The sequence below is a fragment of the Phaethon aethereus genome (assembly GCF_964289735.1).
Source record: "Phaethon aethereus genome assembly, chromosome: 19".
NCBI lineage: Eukaryota > Metazoa > Chordata > Aves > Phaethontiformes > Phaethontidae > Phaethon > Phaethon aethereus.
Window position 1 is genome coordinate 4,948,712 of NC_138595.1, and position 20,967 is coordinate 4,969,678.

At 42.6% G+C, this 20,967-nt stretch overlaps 1 protein-coding gene across 1 annotated transcript; it reads left to right on the forward strand.

The window, feature by feature from the left end:
* Positions 1 to 17,767: 17,767 nt before the first annotated feature.
* On the forward strand, positions 17,768 to 20,967 carry TIMM22 (translocase of inner mitochondrial membrane 22; the record flags this gene model as incomplete). The annotated part of the gene is made up of 4 exons (XM_082008579.1): positions 17,768 to 17,993; positions 18,474 to 18,670; positions 19,707 to 19,779; positions 20,891 to 20,967. The coding sequence occupies 4 exons, from the start codon at positions 17,768 to 17,770 to the stop codon at positions 20,965 to 20,967; spliced, it is 573 nt and encodes a 190-aa protein (XP_081864705.1).

Sequence of the window (20,967 nt, forward strand, 5' to 3'; positions counted from 1 at the left end):
GGACTATTTTGGCAGTTGTCAGAAATTTTACAATGGAAAGATAGTCCTTTTTACTTAAAGATTGAAAACCTAGACATTTGTTTATTAGTCAAGTCTACATGCATTTATTAATAAAAGTCTTTAGAACCAGCCTAGACTTATTCCCATTTTATGGCTAGGAAAACTGGATTAAGAATTTATCCTAACTCTCACAGGCAGTCAGCATCAGCAGAAACAACACTACGTCGCTTGGATCTTAAGGCTTGGCTATCCATCAAAGGAGTAATTCACTGGTCCTGTAGAACAAACTTCTAGGAAACACATTCTGCTGACTATTAAAGGTTGTTTCACTCTGAATAACTAAGAAGAACAGATAGGTTGATTTGGGCGATGACAAGCGATACTATTTCACAGTCAAGAAACCTAGCAATTACACTATGAAGTAAATAAAAATAATTGGCATATCTGCAGAAATAAAGTTACATAGGAAAAATCCCTGTTGGTGCGCTAAAGATACGAATTATCTGTACCCTGTGTACTTTACACAATTTAGGTTTTGGCGCTCACGTCTGTGTAACGCTACTCACTCAACAGGACAGCCAAATTAAAGCAGTCATTCAAGTTGCTTTGGGAAAATTAATGGAAAAAAGAATTATGAAAACTCATTACTAGATCTGGAGAGTAATATACCAGATGGCAGGTTCATTGAGACCTGTGAATGCCCAGCATCTCTGAAAAATGAGGTCAGAAGTACCAACTTTGCAGACAGGACTCTCAAAGGACAGAAGTCTGGGAATTCCGTGGGTTAAAACCCACAGTCCCCAGTGCCACTTTCCTGTAATTCAGTTACTTTTCATTACATCAAAAGGTCAGCCTATTCCAGAACCTTTATTACACATTCTCATGAAATCAAAGCATAGTTCTCTTCAGATTTTTTTAGCATATAAAATTTGCACCATGCTTATACTATTTTCCTTCTAACCTAATCAACCTCTGCTATTTTCAGACAAACTATCAACTGGAATATACAAATATCTAACAAGTTCAGTAAACAGTAAAACATTTTCTAGTAGTATGTAGGAAGCTATATAGCAGGATAGCCAGCTGGGCTAAATAAGAATTCTTTTCTGCCTTTCACATCAATTGACATTAAACAACAATTTTTAGGCTTGACAGATGCTTCCATGTGACTCATCTTGATTTCTTAGCTGATATCAGGAATCAAGCCAGGGTCACAAACCAGGGAAGTTAATAGTCCAATACAGTAATTGATAACTTGGAAATAGATGGCACAGATAAAAACCTATTTGGAAATAAGACTGAGCTAACAATTAAAAACAGTTTAGTCTCTTTTGGTCATCTTTAGCAGCTTTCCTTAGGCACCTCCTCCTTTCAGCTTAGTGTGCAGTCTTTCTGTATCTAACACAGATACTCTAATCCATCCTCTCTTTTCTCTAGTTTTTTACCTTGTTTTTAGTGTCTTTGAGGCTCAGCGCAACCTTCTTCCATTACTCCTCCACTTGGAGACACTTGCTGAATTTTTGCTGGTACAAAGCTTAGCTTTCATTCAAATTGGATTAAAAAGCCCACCAAAAAAAAAAAAATATCACAAGCCAGACCACCACCTTCCACCCAAACATAACTCAAAAGAACGGACAAGATATGCCCATTTCCCAAAATCTCATCTCTAAAGCTCTTCTTGCTTACTGGTCAAAGAAAGAGAATCAGTTACAAACCTGACCCCAAACACTGAGCAGCAGTTTCCTCTGGTCTACCTCAGCAGACTTGCTTTCCAAACTCATTTGCAGCTGAATTTTCATGTTTTGCTGGTAAAGTTCCAGGAGACAAGACATCACTTGGAAATTTTCATGTCCAGACTGCATGTTAGAGCAGGGCAGATTCTGCTGGTTTTATGCATGCCTCAAGCAAAGGTGGTTTAGTAGTATTTTTTTTTAACTTTTGAGAGTGGAGAAAAATATATATAGAGCTAGGAGGTTATAGAATCTAGATGCTTTTGCAAGGAGTTAAAAATGTTGATAAATTTTCTATCTAAAACACATACATATAAATTAAGACACATACATGCCCAAGGTCACCCAACTAATCATTGGGAAAATACAAAACAAAATACCAGTCCCAGGTTTTAAACTATACCAGAGCCGCTGACTGTTAAGTCACATCTTCAAAATCTTCAATGTGCTAAGGTTGCCTGAAGATTGTATCCTCATATGACAATTACTCTTTTGGGTTTTAGTTTGCTTTGTTTTGTTTGTTCATTTTAATGCTCTTCTGTAGATTCTTAAAAACAAACTCAGAAGAGCACTTTCAATATGGCATCAGATGAGAGTTTTCTTTACAGGGCACATGGCTCCCTTCCCCTACAGTATAAGCAACTAGTGCAGAGCCAGTTCCTTTCCCTTGCCTTCATGGTATCAGATGGAACCACACAGACAATGGAAACTCCCTTGGATCTCCCAAAGACAAAGTTACTTCATCTGTGGTTACAGTGGTAACAGACAATCTCACATTTTTGTGTTAAGACGTTTCTTGCTTATTTCCTTAGCATGTTTTCCATAATTCTCTAAAATGGATATTTATTAACCAGTACATAAATATACCGAATGGTTACAAGGATGTCTAAGCTACATCAGAAGTGGCCTAGGTGAGTACAGTTCCAGCCAGTCACAGATCACAGGTTTCTGGCCACCAACTCGGCTTCCAAAACCAACCCAACAAGACTGCCAGAGTCCAGGTCAGCAACTGCAAAACTCCATGTCTCAACATCGCTCAAAATAAAATGTTCTTCCCACAGCAACCATTAGAGTAATTGATGACTTTTCCAAGCATAGACAGATGAGAGCAGTACAAAACCTTCTGCCTACCCTCCTCCACAGAAATTCTCCATAGAGTTTTGGATCTGCGAATCTTTTATTCTTAGTTAGATCCCATGAATAAAATGCAGAAGTTGCAACAAAACCCTCATGTGTGCACATGGACAAAGGATTTATTTAGCTGCATTTTTCTTGTCCTTATTCCATATCTATTCTATGATTCTATAGTACTGGCTGTTTATATGACAAGAAGATACAGATACCTTTGCTACTTCTCTAGATAAAATACCCAGAACTGTCATCTAGCACAGTGATTAATGCTTAAAAGTCAAGCCAAAGCTGTACTTTGAAATGTCTGGGAACATGCTCCTCCTGTAATTTAAATTAAACTGTTTGTACATGGATATTCAATCTCTTCCTCCCTCACACCGATTATCTAACCAGTCACCACTACACATCTCGGAAGAGAAACTATGCTACCTCCCGATGACCCCCAATCTTATAAACAACATGGGGATAAGGAAACAAAAATCCCAACCTATCTGTAATTTTCTGCTCAGCAGCCCTCCAGAAGGACAGCGGCAAGTACCAGCTGGATGGCGCGATACCTGAAGACGCTACAACGCACAACTGTGTGCTGGCTATCCGTAAACAATCCACTATGCTCCTCTGGCTTAAGTAGACGCATTGTCTTGGTAAGGTTGAAAGGACAAAGGACTGATACAATCTTTCACTAACTCCGGGGCAGAGATGTAGACTTAAATGTGGCAATTCTGAATCATGTTCATCACATTACTGGTGGATGCACACAAGGAAGAAGACATCATCAAAAGGGTAGGGTGGCAACACGGATTTGTAGGGAGACAGGCAGGCAGGGAATGCATATTCTCATACTGGGAGAGGGTACATGAAAGCACGTAGTGGCGGAATGCATACACTGAGGTTATGCAATAAATTCCAAATTTTATCAAGTCACATCAAAGCTACATCTAGGAAGTGATTCCACATTACAGAATTTGGAGAGTGCATTTGTATAAGTTGTAGTTCCCTCATTATCTCAATGTACAACAAGCAGGGAAAGTATATCAGTTTACACAGTGCTAACATCCACCCTTTGGAGACAGAAGTCAAAGAAAAGATTCAGGAAGGGTAAAAATGATGCATTGATTCCAAAATTCCTTTTTGAAGTTACAGCCATGTTATAATTGCAAAGAATTAGGTCACTCTGGGCTTTCCCCAATATGACTCTACCCTGAATAGATGGGTTTAATTTATGTCAGTATATTGCAGGTTGAGAACAAAATGTTTTAGAACCATTTCAAGGTAGCTACTGCTCATTAATCCAGGTTCTTTGAACTACTGTCCCAGTGAACACAGCACAAAGCAAGTGACACATATGGTTAACACTTCATGTTTTGCCAACCCGCAAGAAGGAAGAAAAGAAGGTTTCATTTTAGATAGAGCAAGAGCCATATAATTGCTAAAGAAATTAAGAATAATTACAAGTGGTTTGCCTGATAATTACCTGTCATTATATTTTTATGTAGCATAGAGGGTAGATACATCTACAAGAAAGAAGGAACGATCATGTTTTTTGGAATGGCAGACAGAGATGCACAGCATGTGGCTACCTGGTAATCTTGACTGGTACATGCACATAGACCGGCAGGTTCCCTGTCCCCTCAAAGCACCGAAGGATGATATTGCAGTCAGTGTGCTGGCTTGGGATTCTACCCCGTTCTGTTCCCCAACACAGATTTATTGTACTGTCTCAGCCACGTAATCTTTCTATGCCTTAGATTTTCCGTTTATAAAAACGGGATAATAGTTGTTCACTAAATACCATATTTATGAAGATATGCTCATTCATGTGCCTTGGAAAGGAACCCCACAGAAAAAAGTAAAAATGAGATAAATCAACATCTGTCACACAGCGCACAAGTGAGCAGCCCTACAGATTGCCACATGCTGGGATGTTTCCCTGACTCCCATTTTCCATCCATCACAATGCAGAGAAATAATTGAGATCTGGAAGCTATCCCTTAAGGAGATATTTATCCTCAATTAAAGTGCAGAATGGACCACTTAAAGTTAATAAACTGGCAACTTCTGAATGTTTATGAGTGACAGTGTGAACGGCTAACAGAAAGGATTCTTTGCAAATATGAGGACGTAACTCCAAAACTGCAGGGAAACTAGAGGACTTCTGCAATTTAAAAATATTCATACCAAACAGGAGCAGAACAGATTTAGGCAACAGTATCAACAGTTTACAACTGTTACTTAAGTGACCACTGATGGACTGAAAGACCCACCTTGCTGGGCTACATAATGAAATTAAATTGTTTTAGAACTGAACTAGAAATGGAAGGTGTAGTACAAACATGTGTGCATGTTAGGAAGAGGTATTCTTGTGTTAGCTACCTGTCAAATTGTGTAGACAGAGAACACCATATTTCAGCAAATCAAATATCCTCTCTCTTGCTGAGGTTACAGGGGCAGAGAGCACTTTATAATTTAGAAACGGTAGAAGAGGAACATACAAAACAATCCCTTTTGGAGGTGAGACAGAAGGATTAGTAGGGGACATCTAGAACAACTTAGACTGTGTGCAAGAAAAAGGGATAGAGAATCCTTGTTTTCAAACCAGTTCTACCAGTAATCCTTTACTGCTACACACACAGGACTTAATTAACATCTCTACAACTTTGCCATATTACATGCTGTATAAATGCTATTATTATTACTGTCATTATTATGACCAAGCTTCAGTCCACGGTACAATTTTAAGGACAACTGTTAAACTGCTGTAATTAAGGGTCCTGCTGAGAATCTGAACAGCTCTTTGCTGTAGTGTTGTAAGAGGGTACTCATCTGGCATGCTCCCCAATGCTTCCTCTGATCCCCTGCAGAGGTGCTAGCTGCCAAACGTATTTGCTTAGCAGCTTCTTCCTTTCTGCTCCTTCTTGACTGGACTATGTGAACATGCAGTAGCAGAGGAAAGTCTGCTCGTGCTCCTGCTTCATTTAACTGTTGGAGCACAACATTAAATTGCCAGAGAAAGCAGAAACGGGCACAGAAACAGCTTCAACCCTCTGTCACTAAATCCATATAGCTGAGCAGAAGAAAAATACAGTAGCCAGCTCTCAGACTCACATGATGGGATATTTTTTGTTGTTGTAATGACTTTTAGTCCAGCCACCCCCGGCTCATTTCCTGCTAATGCAGAATTATTTGCACTGTACATTTTGTTTCGTGCAATTTAGTTTTAGAGTGAAATACTACCAAAAAAAGTGTTGAACAAAGCAGGTCCATTCACTCTGAGAATACATCATTGATCCTAGGACCCTTCTAGAGATAATACAAATCTCACCTTAAAACATAAAAGATATTAAAATACTTACAGTAAAAGCTTGTCCTCTTCTCTGCATTAAAAAGAAAACCGTCTCCCACTAGCTTCTGACAGCATGTGCAAGCCAGACTGAAAATTCAGGGCTTGAGTGCTTTCCTGAGAGGAAAACCACATTGCAGTGAGACACAGAGAACTGCTTGAGAAATGAATCACATACGGAAGCAAGCTGGCTTCACCAGCGCTTTGGCATTCAGTACACACACGCACACACATATGCACACTTGCTTACTCAGGGGAATGAGAAATATTGTATTTTCATCAAAGCAAGGAGGATTTATGCAAGAAAGCCATTGCATCCCACCTCCAAAACACTGAGATGCTTCAATCCATAAAGCAGATGAAGAGTTTCTTTCAGTATCCCATCATCCCCAAAAGCAGAACTGGACACTGGGCAGAGATCATAAAACCCAGGCTAGTCTGAACGATCCGATCAAGTAAAAACATGTGGTACACACAACATACATAGGGCAAGGAGGCAGCCACAGAAAGAGGCATTTTTCAGAGGAAACCACAGAAGCAGCTTTCAGAAGCTTTTATATTCCATGCTAATAATCTCTCCCCCAGCATGCCAGCAATCACAACCAGGACACCTTACGACATTTCCCTTGCCTCCATCATTGCTTCAAAAAAAGCGGAAAACTGTGTGCATGCAGAGAAGGAAGATACATTAAGACAGAGGCTTTTTACATAAGAAGTAACTAGAATCAGTCCTGAGTGAGTTCTCTTGAGCTGTCCAAGAAGAAGTGTCAATCTGTTCTTTATTTAGAAGAGAGCAAATAAGGGACAAGAGTGAGCAATGCTCAAGAACGTTCCTCTTTCTTAAGCTCTCTGAAGAGTGTCTGAAAACAGGAAGGAAAGGGCCAGAGGTCTTAACGGAGTTGAAGCAGGCAAAGATAGCATCAAGTTGGAGGAAACAGAGAGGATGCAAAGAGAAATCAAATCCAAATCTAAATTTCAAACATAGAAATCTAAGATGTTTAGAACTGGGCTTTGTGTTTGACTCTGTCCAGAGAGGGGGGGCTGTTCACTCTCCGATGTCTCTGACCTCGGACATTCAGACTGTGACTACAGATCAAGAATTCTCTCCTGAACTGCAGAAAGGGATCCTTTCCCAGCAGTGTGAACCTAGTATATAAGCAATGTTAATGCTACAGGAGTAGTCTCATAGTAGAGAGGCAGGGAAGATATACAATATGAGCCTAAAAGCAGTTGCTGCATCTGAATATTTCAACCTTACTGCACCTTCTGGAACTCCTTACTCTAGGTGCTAGAGAGGCTTAAAGGAAGTTAATGTTATAGCAAGAGTAAATTTATGTTTCAGTTCAGACTTGGCACCACTACTGTTATCACAGAGTAACCAAATGTTAAGACACAGACTGAGTCCAAGCTGAATCCCTTCTGAAGGTTATGGATTTGGGATCCAGCTTTCTCGTTATATTCTTAAGAGTGAGGAACTCCTGCGGTCAGATCTTAAAACACCAGAATCAAAAAAGACCACACCATGACTTATTTAGCATGCAATAATGGTCTATGTTTGGCAGATCTCAAGCATAAATTATTAGTTATAAATCCCAGATGCTATTCCAAGTTCACTGACACCCCCCCGTACCAATCCTTCTATCCAGCTTACTTTGCCAGTTTCTTCAGTACCCAAGGGCAGGCTGTGTAGTGACAGGTAGAAAAACTCACCCATTCCCTACTTCTATACATCTAACGTTTACAGGTTTTGAGATTATTCACAGCTCAGACAAGGCGGCAGTACTTTGTCATTCATACTAACGAAGGTCTTCTAGACATTGTGATGTACATGCACTGTGTTTCTCCTCCCCAAGGAAGTGACACTACATTCAGTGATGCATGCATAGGCAATGAGGTCACTTAGGTACCCAGCGGAGGGTCTGCAAGTCACTCTGCTTTGATTATGGACCACCTTCAAAACTGAACAGACACAGCTGAAAAATACTGACTCAGAAGCAAATGACTGCAGGTCCCTGGACACAGAACTCATAAATGGGAGGAACATTAGTTGCATATACCTTGCTGAAAAGCTTGTCTGAAGAAAACACAGAGACTGTCTGGACTGCAGCACACTGTCTCTTTGCCATTGGTGGCAAGTGCTGCTCTGACCCACTGAGCCCATAGGAATTGTAAGCTTAATAGATTTTCCTATCCTTCAGTCAAGAGAAATAAAGAACTGAAATGAGGGGAGAGGGAAAGAGGAGATGAACTACTATATTTCATTCGCAAAGATATTTTTAGCTTTGATAAATATAACTTGACCAAAGCCTAAAAATGAAAGTTCTTGGACGGGAGGAGACAGTCACAGCATTTACATGCTTCAGCTTTGGTAGACAGGCTGGAATAATGGTGTACAATTTCCCCAAACCCAACAAGACCAGACAGTACATTTGTTTATTTAGAGGTTTTCTGGTAGCACTTATTGCTATAATTACCTTTACTTAGACCAAAGAATTAATCAGCACAAAACCTTCTGAATTGAAAAATTGCCTTTATGCTTAATGAACAAAGAGCCCAGAAACAGACAGCTAAAATGAGTTGGCCAGGCTCATAAAGAAAGCCTGTGGCCTGTCCAGGGCCGTAACCATAATTACTTTCACACAGCCAGGATGAGAAAACAATTTCAAGCAGTGATATAAACTTTTTTAAAGAATCTGCCAGGTTCTCACCCAGCTGGTAAATTTGGTTTACAGACAAAATAACAGCGAGCATATTGCTTGCATGCTGCTCAATCCACTAGCTCCCACAACTGCAACAAGGTATGAGAGAATGAGACCAAATTCCACTAACCAATACTTCTTTAAAATACTGCATCTGAGGAATTTAAATGCTTTATGTTACAACCTGCATTGCCTGTGCAATTCTACAAGAACGAATGCAGATGAGACACAACTTAGTGGAATGGGCAAAGGGCAGAATTTCTACTGGCACAGCTGATTTGAGAATCAAATGCACAAAACGAGAGTGGGGCGAAAAAAAAGGCTCACACAAGGAACAAGATTTAAATTATCTTTACATTTACAGATATTTATGCTATATTTAACTGCTTTTGTGCATGCAACAATCTTAATTACAAAGGAGAGAAATTCCATAAACAAGGCTATTATGTCAATAACAATGCCTTTTTAAAGCAAGTCTCTAATTCAGTTATAAGGCTTGGAACACTACTGTCTGGAGTTATAAAACCAAAAGTAATTACAAAGGAAAGTCTGCATCAGACAGCGGGTATTAGTGGAGTCAGGCCATGGCTTTGGGACAGCATTTACTCCATGCTTTCTCCCTTTTTGTACATAACTGATACAAACTTCTTTATTTTCTCAGTTCCACTACAGATGTCAGGAAGTTCAAGCAGCTAGTGGACGTTTGCAGAATGAATCATGGGGCACCACTTTCCATTTTGACAAAAACAACTGCTGTTCAGTTAGCAAGATGATGCTGATCAAATGAGGGGATATAGAGTGAACTCCTGCAACCGTTGCCAAAACGGCTCCCTCAGTGCAAGAAAGCTGTGGGTGCTGACTTGGAGAACTCAGATTCCTCCCCCCATTCTTAAGCAATTATTATATAGTTTCAGGTTCCCACTCATATACCTGAGGAGCTCAGCCTGTGGCATGGCTACTGGCTTTGACCTGCAGCTAGAGATAATATTTGTTGCTGGAAGAGACTAGAATCATTAAACTTGGAAAAAAGGCAGATATGTTTTATGGAATATGGAATGCTACAGGAGACAAGAAAAACAGCTTCCTCTGGTGCCTATTGCCAAAATTTCAGAAGACCAGACAACAACTTAAAAATTTCCAAGGGAACAGCCACTAAATCAGTCAAAAATAGCATTAGGAAACTGCCTGTTTCAAAAGTAAGAGTCTGTAAGAGGCACCAGCATTTTTCAGCATTTCTATCATTTCTGACTAGAACACTGAAGAGTTAACAGACATCTGTCTACCAAAAAAAAAAAAGCCACCCCACAGAAAAAGGCAAAATGAGGAAGGCAATTTATGTGGCAAAGGAATATGCATTGTTTTTCATACATTTAAAATAAAAGTCTCTGATCACTTTTGAACATATTTATCCAAAGTTTATTTTTCTCTGCAATTTTCAAATGTCTGCACTTTCTTGGGCAGCGGCACAGCAACAAACCAAGGATAGTTTTACTGCAGTCACCCTTCTATTCAAAATGCAGATAAATGTAAGCATGTGAAAAAGGTACTACTTAGTGCTCTTCGCCGAAAGGGGAAGAAAAGACTTTCAATGTTCTTTTTTACTTAACCGAATTTTTTTTATTTCGATGACTAAATGAAAGACTTAGGGGAAAGGGAGTATCTCCATTTTTTATTATTCTTCACTGCTAGTTCTCCAATACAGTTTGCAATGTGACATTCATTAAAAATTCATAGAGAATTGCCATATTCAAGTAGCACAGCAAGTTTTTTACTACCTACACAGGCAAAATACTGCACAGCCCTACTTGCTCCCTTTGCTTATTGTCCAAGAGGGATCACATGCTGGAAAAGCTTGCGTTTTGTCACCTAATGGGAAAGGAATTACAACAGGTATCCATTAGAAATGCTAAGGAGCCCTGAACAGAAAACCATTTCATTAAATTTTTGTTGATCACTGATAATGGAGAGCTGTGCAGGAAAAATAAGGACTGGAGATGATGTGTGCTGAATTAAAAAAAAACCCAACAGGATGGTAGAGGAATGCCCCACTGCTTTGAACTTTTTGGTGCATTTCAGGGTGACGGAAATAAAAGACCTGAGTTGTCAGCTTCGTTTCAAAAGGACTTGCACTGGAACTGCTGACAGCCCCTGAATGGAAGCAGAACTGCGAGGTATGCCTAGATGCACAGAGCGCATTAGGGGGAGACCGGCAGCAACAAAAAAATAGGACAAATTAACAGAGAAAACTGATGCAGCACAAGGAGTTCAAGTCCCAGGAGATGAACAAGCCCTCTAATGTAGGTCAGGATTTCAGAAAAAATGCTATTGGCAAGGTTTGAGTCCTGAGCAATCATAATTACTTCAGATTTTAAACCCTCAGTCCAAATTTGACACACAATAAACATAACTAAAATCAATTATGAGCATTTTTAAGCTCAACAAAAAAGATCTTAGTATGTGGATCACATTGTCTACGAGGCAGGTAAGGACAAATACCAGCGCTTCCCCAGCACGAACTCCTCCTCCAGACAGGCAGAACTCTTTCCATCACAGAGGTGCACAGTACCATTCGCTCTGGCTCTGTCATGCCAGTCAACCCCACACACAAACACAGAAAGTGAATGCAAATTGCACCTCTCCTCAAGGTCCATATGCTTCGCCTCCCATTTTCTTGTACAGAACAGCTACACTGAAGAGCCCGTTACACAAATGGAAGCCTCCCTTACCAAAAGGTAGAAAAAGCAGCAGGCACAGCTAATAAAGTGAGAGAGCGGCAGAAATAGGTGCTCAGCTTTCCAAGTCTCCATAAAAGCAAGTGATAATTTAAAATCTCCAGTAGATACTAGTATAGGAGGGTAGTGAAGCAAGAGAACAGACTACATGAAAAGGAAGTAGTATGCTATGGAGTTTGTGAGCTTTTTACCATAACTAAATAAATAAATGAAAGCAAAACACCCCCCTGAGGTGCCAGAGTTAGCATGAGGAACATTAGTGAACCTGTCATGTGGAGAAGCCTACAGAAACAACTGTCATTACAGAGCAAAAGAGGATTGATTGGCCACGCAACAAGAACTTCGGAAAGAAAGCACATATGAGAGAAGGAAAGAGGAAGATGAGGAAATCCAAGACAGCAGGAAAGTCACTCTGGATATTGCCCAGCTAACTGCTAGCCAGGTACACAGCAGCTGAAGGCCTAGAGCAAAAAAGTAGCAGTTTGGGAATACAGAGAAATGAGGAGAGAACACACAAGCCAGTTCAATTTTTTCTACTCCACACTGAATCACTCAGCAACTCAGCCTGCTCCTGTGGCAAGTGGAATATCACGATTTTTCATTCTTCATTAGGATTAATATGTTCACTTGTTGACAGTATCAAAAGAAAGGCCAAGTGTTGTCTCAGTAAAGGAGATCGACATGTTCCTACTCCTGCAGGAGCTTGCTGGTGAAGGCATGCTCTCCAGGGAAAGCTTGGTTTGTCCCTGCCCGTGTACTGTCCTCTATTCTCTGATCTGAGGACAGACTCCAGAATCAATCTTGCTCCTCTCAGTACCATTAACATTCACTGTTATTAAAAATAAGAAATACATTACTTTTTCCTCTTTGATATTGCGTCTGATCTCATTCAAACCGTGAAAACAAGAGCCTAAGCACTTTGCCCTGTTGTATCTCAGGGAGCTGGAAGCCTTCTACCAGCAGGAAACTCTTACAGCAGTTACCATGGTGACACTGGTACTAGATATTTAAAGGTGGCTCACTCATGATCACATCTATTAGATATCAGGCGGCTTTAGTAAGAAAGACACAAAAAGCTTGAAAACAGGGAACCAGCCAGGCTTATTGGTGGTATAAGTGGACAAGAAATTTATGGAGAGAGATCTGCTTATACCCCCATTTAGCTGGGCACAAAGGACTCCTTCTGTTGAAATCTGAAATGGCACTGAAGCTTGCACAGAATAAACTATTTTTAGTCAGTCATTTAAAAATTGGATCCGAAAGCCTCATTTCAATAGCGGTAGCTCTATAAATCCTTTCAGAGCGGTCATTGCCTGAACAAAAAGCTGTGCTATAGCTCATCTCACATTAGAACCAGGCTGCTGGAAATTCCCCAGCCTACCAACGTCACCTGGAGGGGGTTCCTCCCAACAGAGACCATCGGTGGCAGCTGCAGATGACGTTGCTCTCTGCAGCCACCCCCATGGCCTGACTCCAGGGAACCCATGAGCCCCACTCCTTCAACACAGCCACAAACTCAGCTCCAAAGGACCTTGCCTCCCCATCTGGAGGGATGGGTAGCCTAAGGAATATGCAGTAAGGAAACTTGAATCTGGATAAACATGAAGCTCACTGGGTTGAAGCGGTATCTTTGGTTCTATAAAAGTTAAATAATTTTTTTCCACAAGTTCTAGTCTGTAGCATTCAAGACCACTGGAACATAACAAAGAATCCGCAAAATCAGATCTCTAGATATGAAGCCACTTCACCAAGTTGGCTAAGCCTATGTAACAGTCATCAAATTGATATTTCCTTTTTCTTTTTGCTGCTTATTTCCATGACAACTTCCCCCCAGTATCAACTTCTTTATATTGGAAAGGTCTCTCAAAAGAATTTAGGCTTCTATAGCAACAGCTAAAATCCCTGGGAGATGATGATGTCTGAAACTTTATATAGATCTTTTTTTAGACCATGAGTTACAACACAAGCACATTTTGAATTTCATAGGTAAAAAAAGCGTGTGTAATATTAGGGAAACTGGGAAGAGGGGAAGGAGTAACTTGCTGAAGTGGGACAAACACAAAGAAACCATCTTATTTTCAAAAAGGACGTGCACTTTGAGATATAAAACGTTAAAGAGAGAAGACAGGATCAAACACTCATCTTGAAAACCCACATCCTGCTCCTTCTCTGAGTTACAAAACAGAGTCACAAGGAACAAGCCTGCTGATCCTAAAAGTAGATTTTGTTGAAATATCTATCTCTCTCTGCAGTCTATCTTATATTGACCTAAAGGAAGGAAAAAAAAAAAAAAATCAGTGAGTCAGGATGCCTTTTCAGTTTTAACTCCCATATACCTGCCATCTAGCTACAATCTAATCTTTTTTCAGTACTTTAGCAGTTTGCCGTGGTAGTGACAATATTCTCCAACATGGTGTCCTGGTTTCCACGACACATGGAAAACCTTGCTACCTCAGAAGAAAAAAATAACAGCACTCACAAACAAATAAATTGGTTAGACACACATAAGCCAATGGAAGTACAGAAGTTAAAGCAACTTTCCTTCACTGAATTTAGATATATTTCACAAAGCACTTCTCCAGTGCCCCTTCAAACCTAAAATCTTTTAAACAACAAAAAAATACTACATTCATAGCCTGGATGAGAAAAAGGAAAGCATCAGCCTTAATATATAGATGAGAAGACTACAGAATGGAAACATTAAGTGGTGCTGCCAGAATCAGAGCCCAGCAGGCCCCAGCATACTTCCTTTGTAGCCACTGAAAACCTCTTTGCTGAGGGGCAAGGTCAGCAGTGTGGCCAACTGCAAAGCAGCCACACTTTCTTCTGCTTGTGGTGTGACTGAAAGATTTTTCTTTTTTCATGAAAATATCCATTAATTTATCTCCTCTTCCTCTCATTCCCCTAGATCATCACAGTTCTGGTAAGGCAAAAAAGTGCAGAGGGGTAGGCATGACTGAAAAAGAATAGATTTAACCTAATTATTATTGGCTTCCACCTTCAGCCACTCCCTGCCCAGTTAGATAACATCAGAAAGGACCCTGGAACTGGCAGTTTTACAAAATAAAACTGAGCACTATGAAAACTTTTTTTTTTAAATAGCAATGCCAAAAATGGCAGCCAAAGCCTATTCAAAACCTGGGAGCTCTACAACTAAGAAACATATGCAAAAACAGGAATTCAGACAAAACCCCCATTGTTTCCAAGGTTTATCCTGTCTGGAGAATACTGAAGTGTGGGAGAAAGACTGAGCTACTGTAAAGGTCAAGTGAAACGCAATTATTTAATATCCCCACGTGCTGCCCTCTGCTGAAGCAGACGCTGAGCACACTGGTGCATTGGGTCCATTGCAGGCTGTAGGAAAAAAAACCTCATGATCATCTGCACCGAATGCTGTCATCACACAGGAAAGACGCACACTCACACAAAATGAAAATGTTTCATCTGGGATTAGGCAAGGTTAAAAATAACCTAAACTCTTATACTGGACTTCACAGCTCCAAAATGAAAATGTGATTTCAGGCACAGCATTCAGACAATAAGAGCCTGGGAAGGAAGAGGATCAAATGCATTGGCTACACACATCTACAATAATGAAAGTTCACATATATAAAAAAAGAAACAGCTGAAAGTTACATTTGAGCAACTTATTTATCAAAGATGCGTTGAACACTCAGATTCCTCACTACAAGCCTTAATCCTCCATCTGATTTCACTCACATGAAAAGTCTGTTCAGGCAGATGAGATTATTCAAATACTCAAGCACATGTATTTTTTCATATGTAGAACACAGAACAGCACGAATGGGAAAAGGAGAAAACTATTTAAACACCTAAGGGAGGGGAAATAGAACGTATATTTATAAATAAATATTCATATATTAAAATATACATATTTTATATCCTTATATTTAAAAAATATAAAATATTACATTTACAAACAAATAGTAACTCATAATTTTCTCCAAAACCCAGGAACAGAGAAAAAGTCAAAACAATATTCTGGTTATACATGTAAACTCTCAGTGCTCAGATTCCAAACCCAACATATCTTTTTTTCCCCTTTATGCCTTTGCAAAATAGGTTTTGCAGTGTGACTTTAAGATCAGCCCAGCTAGGTTTTTTTGGATCAAGGAGAAGATTGAAATCTAAAGTTCAGGGCTCCTTAGGGAGATCATCCTGCCAGCAACCTTCTCTACCTTGTAAAGATACTGTTTGAGCAGATTTTCAACGGTTTCTGACCTTAAAAAAAGAAAGACAACAAACAAACAAAAAGGAGTTAAAAAAAAAAAAAAGAGTGGAGACCACTGGGCAGGTGGACCCTACTGGTCCAGCCAGTAGAGGGCAGTGGAATTCTAGAGGAAAGTTATTGAAAACAAACTTCTTACAACGAAATACTTGAAGTGGTAAAACCATCAATTTAAATTGCTATTTGAACCTACCTACCCAGTCCTAAACCAAGACAAAGTGCAAAGGATTGAAAAAAAGAAAGAAAATTGGTTACCTCGGGATGTCTAAAGAGTTGCATTTCAGGGTATCAGGAAGATTTTATACTGAATGCATTGTTTAAAAATTATTATTAAATCTTTTAAATAATTTTCAATTCTTGAAATACACTACTTCGAAGCATCCTATTGAAACCATCACAGCTACTTCTCACAGGTTATAAAACCTATGGGTAACTTTTAAAATTAAAATAGAAAAATACCAAGAAAGAAGTCAAGAAAGCTGTTTTTTAAGGCATACCTGTCTTCACTCGTGCCAAGCTGAACAGAAAACTGGTTCTAATCCACAAGAATAAGAAACTAAAACAGGCTAAGCAAAATGCAACACAAGCAAAGCACACAGAAGACTTTTAATGTTCACAACAGCTTGTTTACCAGGGGTAAAAAGCATAAAAGAAACATTTCCCACCTCATTACAAAACAGAACAAGCACACAAGAGCCAATGTGTGATTTTGTGAGCCAATTGTGATTGTGATTTTGTGAGCCAATGCGTTCTATGTGATTTGCCACGAGCCAAGTTTGCATTCTGTGACTGAAAGACAGATTTTGGTTATTCTCTAAGCCCTTTTGAGATATACAAGTCCTGAAGTAAAATTGCCACTTTACGCCAGAAGCCAGGGTTTCCTCCGAAAGGCTACAGGAGAGGGCCTGATACTCTAGCGTTTTCACCCGGCCTGTGGAAGACATGGAAGCGTGGAGATCCTCTCCTGAGCTCACACGCTGAGGTGCCATGAGGCTCTTCAGCTCTCACCTCAGACGACGCTTGAAGGCTGCTGGGGTAAACCGCCGGCTGCCCGGGCTCCAGCCGCCCACGCGTAGGGCCAGCCGCGCCTCAGGCGCTCAACCACCCCCGCAGGGCAAGGGCTTCGGTAGGAGCTGGTCTGTGCACCGGCAACGACAGCGGCTCCCGGGCTCGGCTCCCGCCCCGCTTACCGCCGGGACCCGCTGCCCTCGCCGGAGCGCGCTCCGGTCTCGACCCGGCCGCTCGAGGGGTGACGGCGCGGGGAGACGCTACAACCGCCCGCCCCGTCGCGGGGTGCGCGACCTGTCGCCCCTAGACACCAGCGCAGCCAGAAGTCAGTCGGGGGGAACGGCGGGGGGCCGACGCCGCGACACCTCAGACCTTCCCGCCCCCTCCCCACACCTCAGCCAGGGCAGAGGGACTTGGTCACGCACTGAGGCACCTCAGCCCGGGGCTGCCCCACAGGCGAGGCCGCCGGCCTGCCCCAAGCGGAGCCGGACCCGAGCCCGAGCCGTGCTCACCTGCTGCCGCCGCCGCTCTCGAAGATGCTCCAACAGCCAGATCCCTCACCTCACCTGCAGCGGGCCTGACGGCCGCCAGGGGGCTGGCGCGCAGCACGCCGGGTAATGTAGTCCCCCTCAGTCCCACGGGACTGCCAATCCCGTGAGACACCGCGCGACCCAGCCACCCTCCTCGCCCCGCGGAGCCTGCCGGGAGTTGTAGTTCTCTTGTGAGGGCGCTGGGAGCGCGGCCACCGCCTCCCCTCAGCGGAACTACAGCGCCCGTGGGCCCCCGCGTGCCGCCAGGGCTGCCGGGAGGCGAGTTACCGGCGCCTCGAGTGGGCCGGGACGCGGTGCCGAGCCGGTGGCGGGTGTCCGAGGGCAGTCATGGCGGCAGCGCCGCCGCCTTCCGTTCCGGGCGGCCCGGAGCCTCCCCCGCCGCTGCAGTACAGCCTGCTGCTGCAGCACTTGGTGGGCGACCAGCGGCGGCCCCGCGCATGGGACCCTGCTGCCCTCGGCGGCATCCCCAGCCCGCCCAAGAGCGAGGAGCAGAAGATGGTGGAGCGGGCCATGGAGAGCTGCGCCTTCAAGGCGGCGCTGGCCTGCGTGGGAGGTGCGGCGGGGGCGGTTGAGGGAGCCGGGGCAGGCTGGAGGGACGGGGCGTTGAGGGGGAGCGGTGGTCACGGCAGCCAGCTTCGGGGTGGTTAGGGATGGGGGGAGGGTGTCCCCGTGGCGTCGGTAAAGGGGCGGATGGAGAAGAGACTGCAGCACAGGGACACCCGCGTTTAATTTTCCTCTCTCAAAGCCGCCTCCAGTACCTGTTGGAGGTCCCAGGGAGGGATCTCTGTCTCTCTCCCTCCCTTGCAAAGGAAGAGGTGCTCACAGCCTTTCCCCAGCACAGCACGGGCTGTCAGCAAGGGGTTGTCAGCAACAGTGTCTTGTAGTATCAAGAGACAGGCCATGTGTGCTCTTGCACTGCCCCTTTCACGCTGCAGCATTGACAGGTACTGGGAGCAGAAGTACCCTGGTGCCGGTGGGGATTGTGCTGCTCAAATCCAACCAAGGTTTGCTTTACTTTTTTTGTGTTGTACAGGATTTGTTCTGGGAGGCGCATTTGGTGTCTTCACAGCTGGCATTGACACCAACGTTGGGTTTGATCCCAAGGATCCATATCGCACGCCAACTGCAAAAGAGGTCCTCAAAGATATGGGGCAGCGAGGCATATCCTACGCAAAGAACTTTGCCATTGTGGGTGCCATGTTCTCATGCACCGAATGCGTGGTAGAATCTGTGAGTAATAACTTTTTAAGTGTTATCAAATGTTTTCTTGCACACTTAATAATCTCTTTTACTAGATCCAAATAAGTATGTATATCACTTTTGTGATGGGGCGAGGGCATAGGCTAGTTTGTTCTGTTTCTTGGCCATCAGAACTTTTCAGTTTTGAGACCTGTCTTCAGTACTGCTGTTCTCTGACAGAATGAGCAGCAAAGTCCTTTTCAGTTCAAGTCCTGAATGTATTGGCAAGCATAGGCATTACTTCTTGAAACCCTAGCTACAAGTACTTGTTACTTTAAAACATCAAACTGCGAGTTGCAACATGGTAATTTGAGCCTCTAAAAATTCCATATGCTGAAAGGGATCCTTTGATGAAAGTTCTTAAGTAACAAGCCTATTTCCTTCTTGCCCCCATAGCAAGAAATGACCTTGTGCAGCTCAGTGGTAAATCTATCATCCATTTTCTTAAATAGGAAAATTATCCTGTTGTGAATTTCGGTATTGCCTTTTAATTGAAAGACACAATTATTTCTTTAACTCATCTAGAAGAAAAGCTTATCTGCTTGCACAGTGGAGCAGAACAAAGAGATCTCTGCCCTGGTGAAAAATTAACATGCTCTGGCTATGGAAATACTACATCTTTGTCAGCAGAGTGCTGAGGCTTTCACCTGTGCTGAGAACCAGGCTGCATGGCCAGGCTTAGTGTTGCACTTATGTGGTTATAGTGCCTTGAAAATCTCTGAGCTGGTGCCAGTGCACGGTGCTGTGTTCTGGGAGCTGTATCGGCTCACCTGAGCATCTCTGCCATAGCACTGCAATGCACCATATGGATTTGTTTTACCTCTGCCGGTGACCGGTTCCTTCCTCTTCTCCTGGCTCTGCAAAATCTTATGTTTGAGAGTGCAGGGGGCCATCTGCTGAGGATAGAGGGGAAAAACATCCTCAGCTGAGAAGGGGCTGGAAGGTCATTTGATCTCTCTTGGTGTTAGTATAGCTATTGAGCATTTATTCCTTATTTACTTGTTGACTCTGATTTTTAATTCCACAGTATCGCGGAAAGTCAGACTGGAAGAATAGTGTTATTAGCGGCTGCATCACAGGAGGAGCAATCGGCTTCAGAGGTTGGTAGTGCCTGCTATGAACTCTTCCTGTGATAAGGCTCTAATGTGGTTAGGTAGTATGTGGTGTTTTTAAGGGAGCACACACTGCAGATCTCTTTGCATGGGGTTATGGTGATGTCAACATGAGAGTGTACTCCAGACTGGCAGAATTGCTCGCTCTATTGCTTTCCTGTCAGCTTGAAAGATACGTCTGGGTAGGGAAGGCTTGGTCGTACTGGGCAGTGAGATTGGAGGGAAATCAACAGAAATGACTTGAAAGAAAAATCAGGAAATGGTGTTAGCTTTCCACACTCTTCTGTGGTGTCGTGGGGAGGGAGCCAAAAATACATACTGAGCAACTCTGAAGTCACAGCTTTTGTGTTAACAGAGCTCTACTTGTATATACTATTTTACTGGCAGTAACTCTGTTAATTTGCACAGTGTGTAAAATGCTTCTCTCCTTTCTCCTGTATATCAAATCAAATAGACTATTTTACTTAGCTATAGAAGTACAGGAGCACTGACTGGGATTGGAGTCCAGCAGGCACTAGTGGGGGTTTTGGGAAGCCCTGATATCTGGAGAAAAACCCCATGTAGGAAGAGAGCTGCTCAGCTCATCAGAAAGATCAAACTCTCACCTCTCCTTAAGAAAAAAAAAAAACTGTCCACAGAGCATAAAAGAAAAGAAAGTGCTCTTGAAAGTGCTTCTAATTGAGCTTGTTAAGTTGTGTCTATCCTGGCTCTAATCCTTTTAGAGCTTTCAAAGCTGCAGCTGCTCTTCCTATCCACCACTTTTCCAACAACAAAGCCACCTGCAGCGCTCAGATCAGAGCGCGCTGCAATCGGCAATGGTGGCTGGCATTTTCTCTTTCAGCCCTTGAGGGGAGACTTAGCAACACAGCGCCCAGCCAGCATGCCATGCTAGTCCAGTCATGGTAATTTAAGTAAGTCCAGTGTGTGCCAGGTTCCCCCCTCACCTTGGGCAGTGGTAGTGCTAGCGTGACCCTGGTAGCAGACCGCCAGGTTCCTGCAGGTGTAAGCTCTTCAAGCCAGCACAGCATAAGCTAGTTACTGAGAAGAAAAAGATCTTTCCTATTTTGTCTCATTCTTTCCCACCCTTTTTGCATTCCAGCTGGTTTGAAAGCAGGGGTTATCGGCTGTGGTGGATTTGCCGCTTTCTCCGCTGCGATTGATTACTACCTACGATAA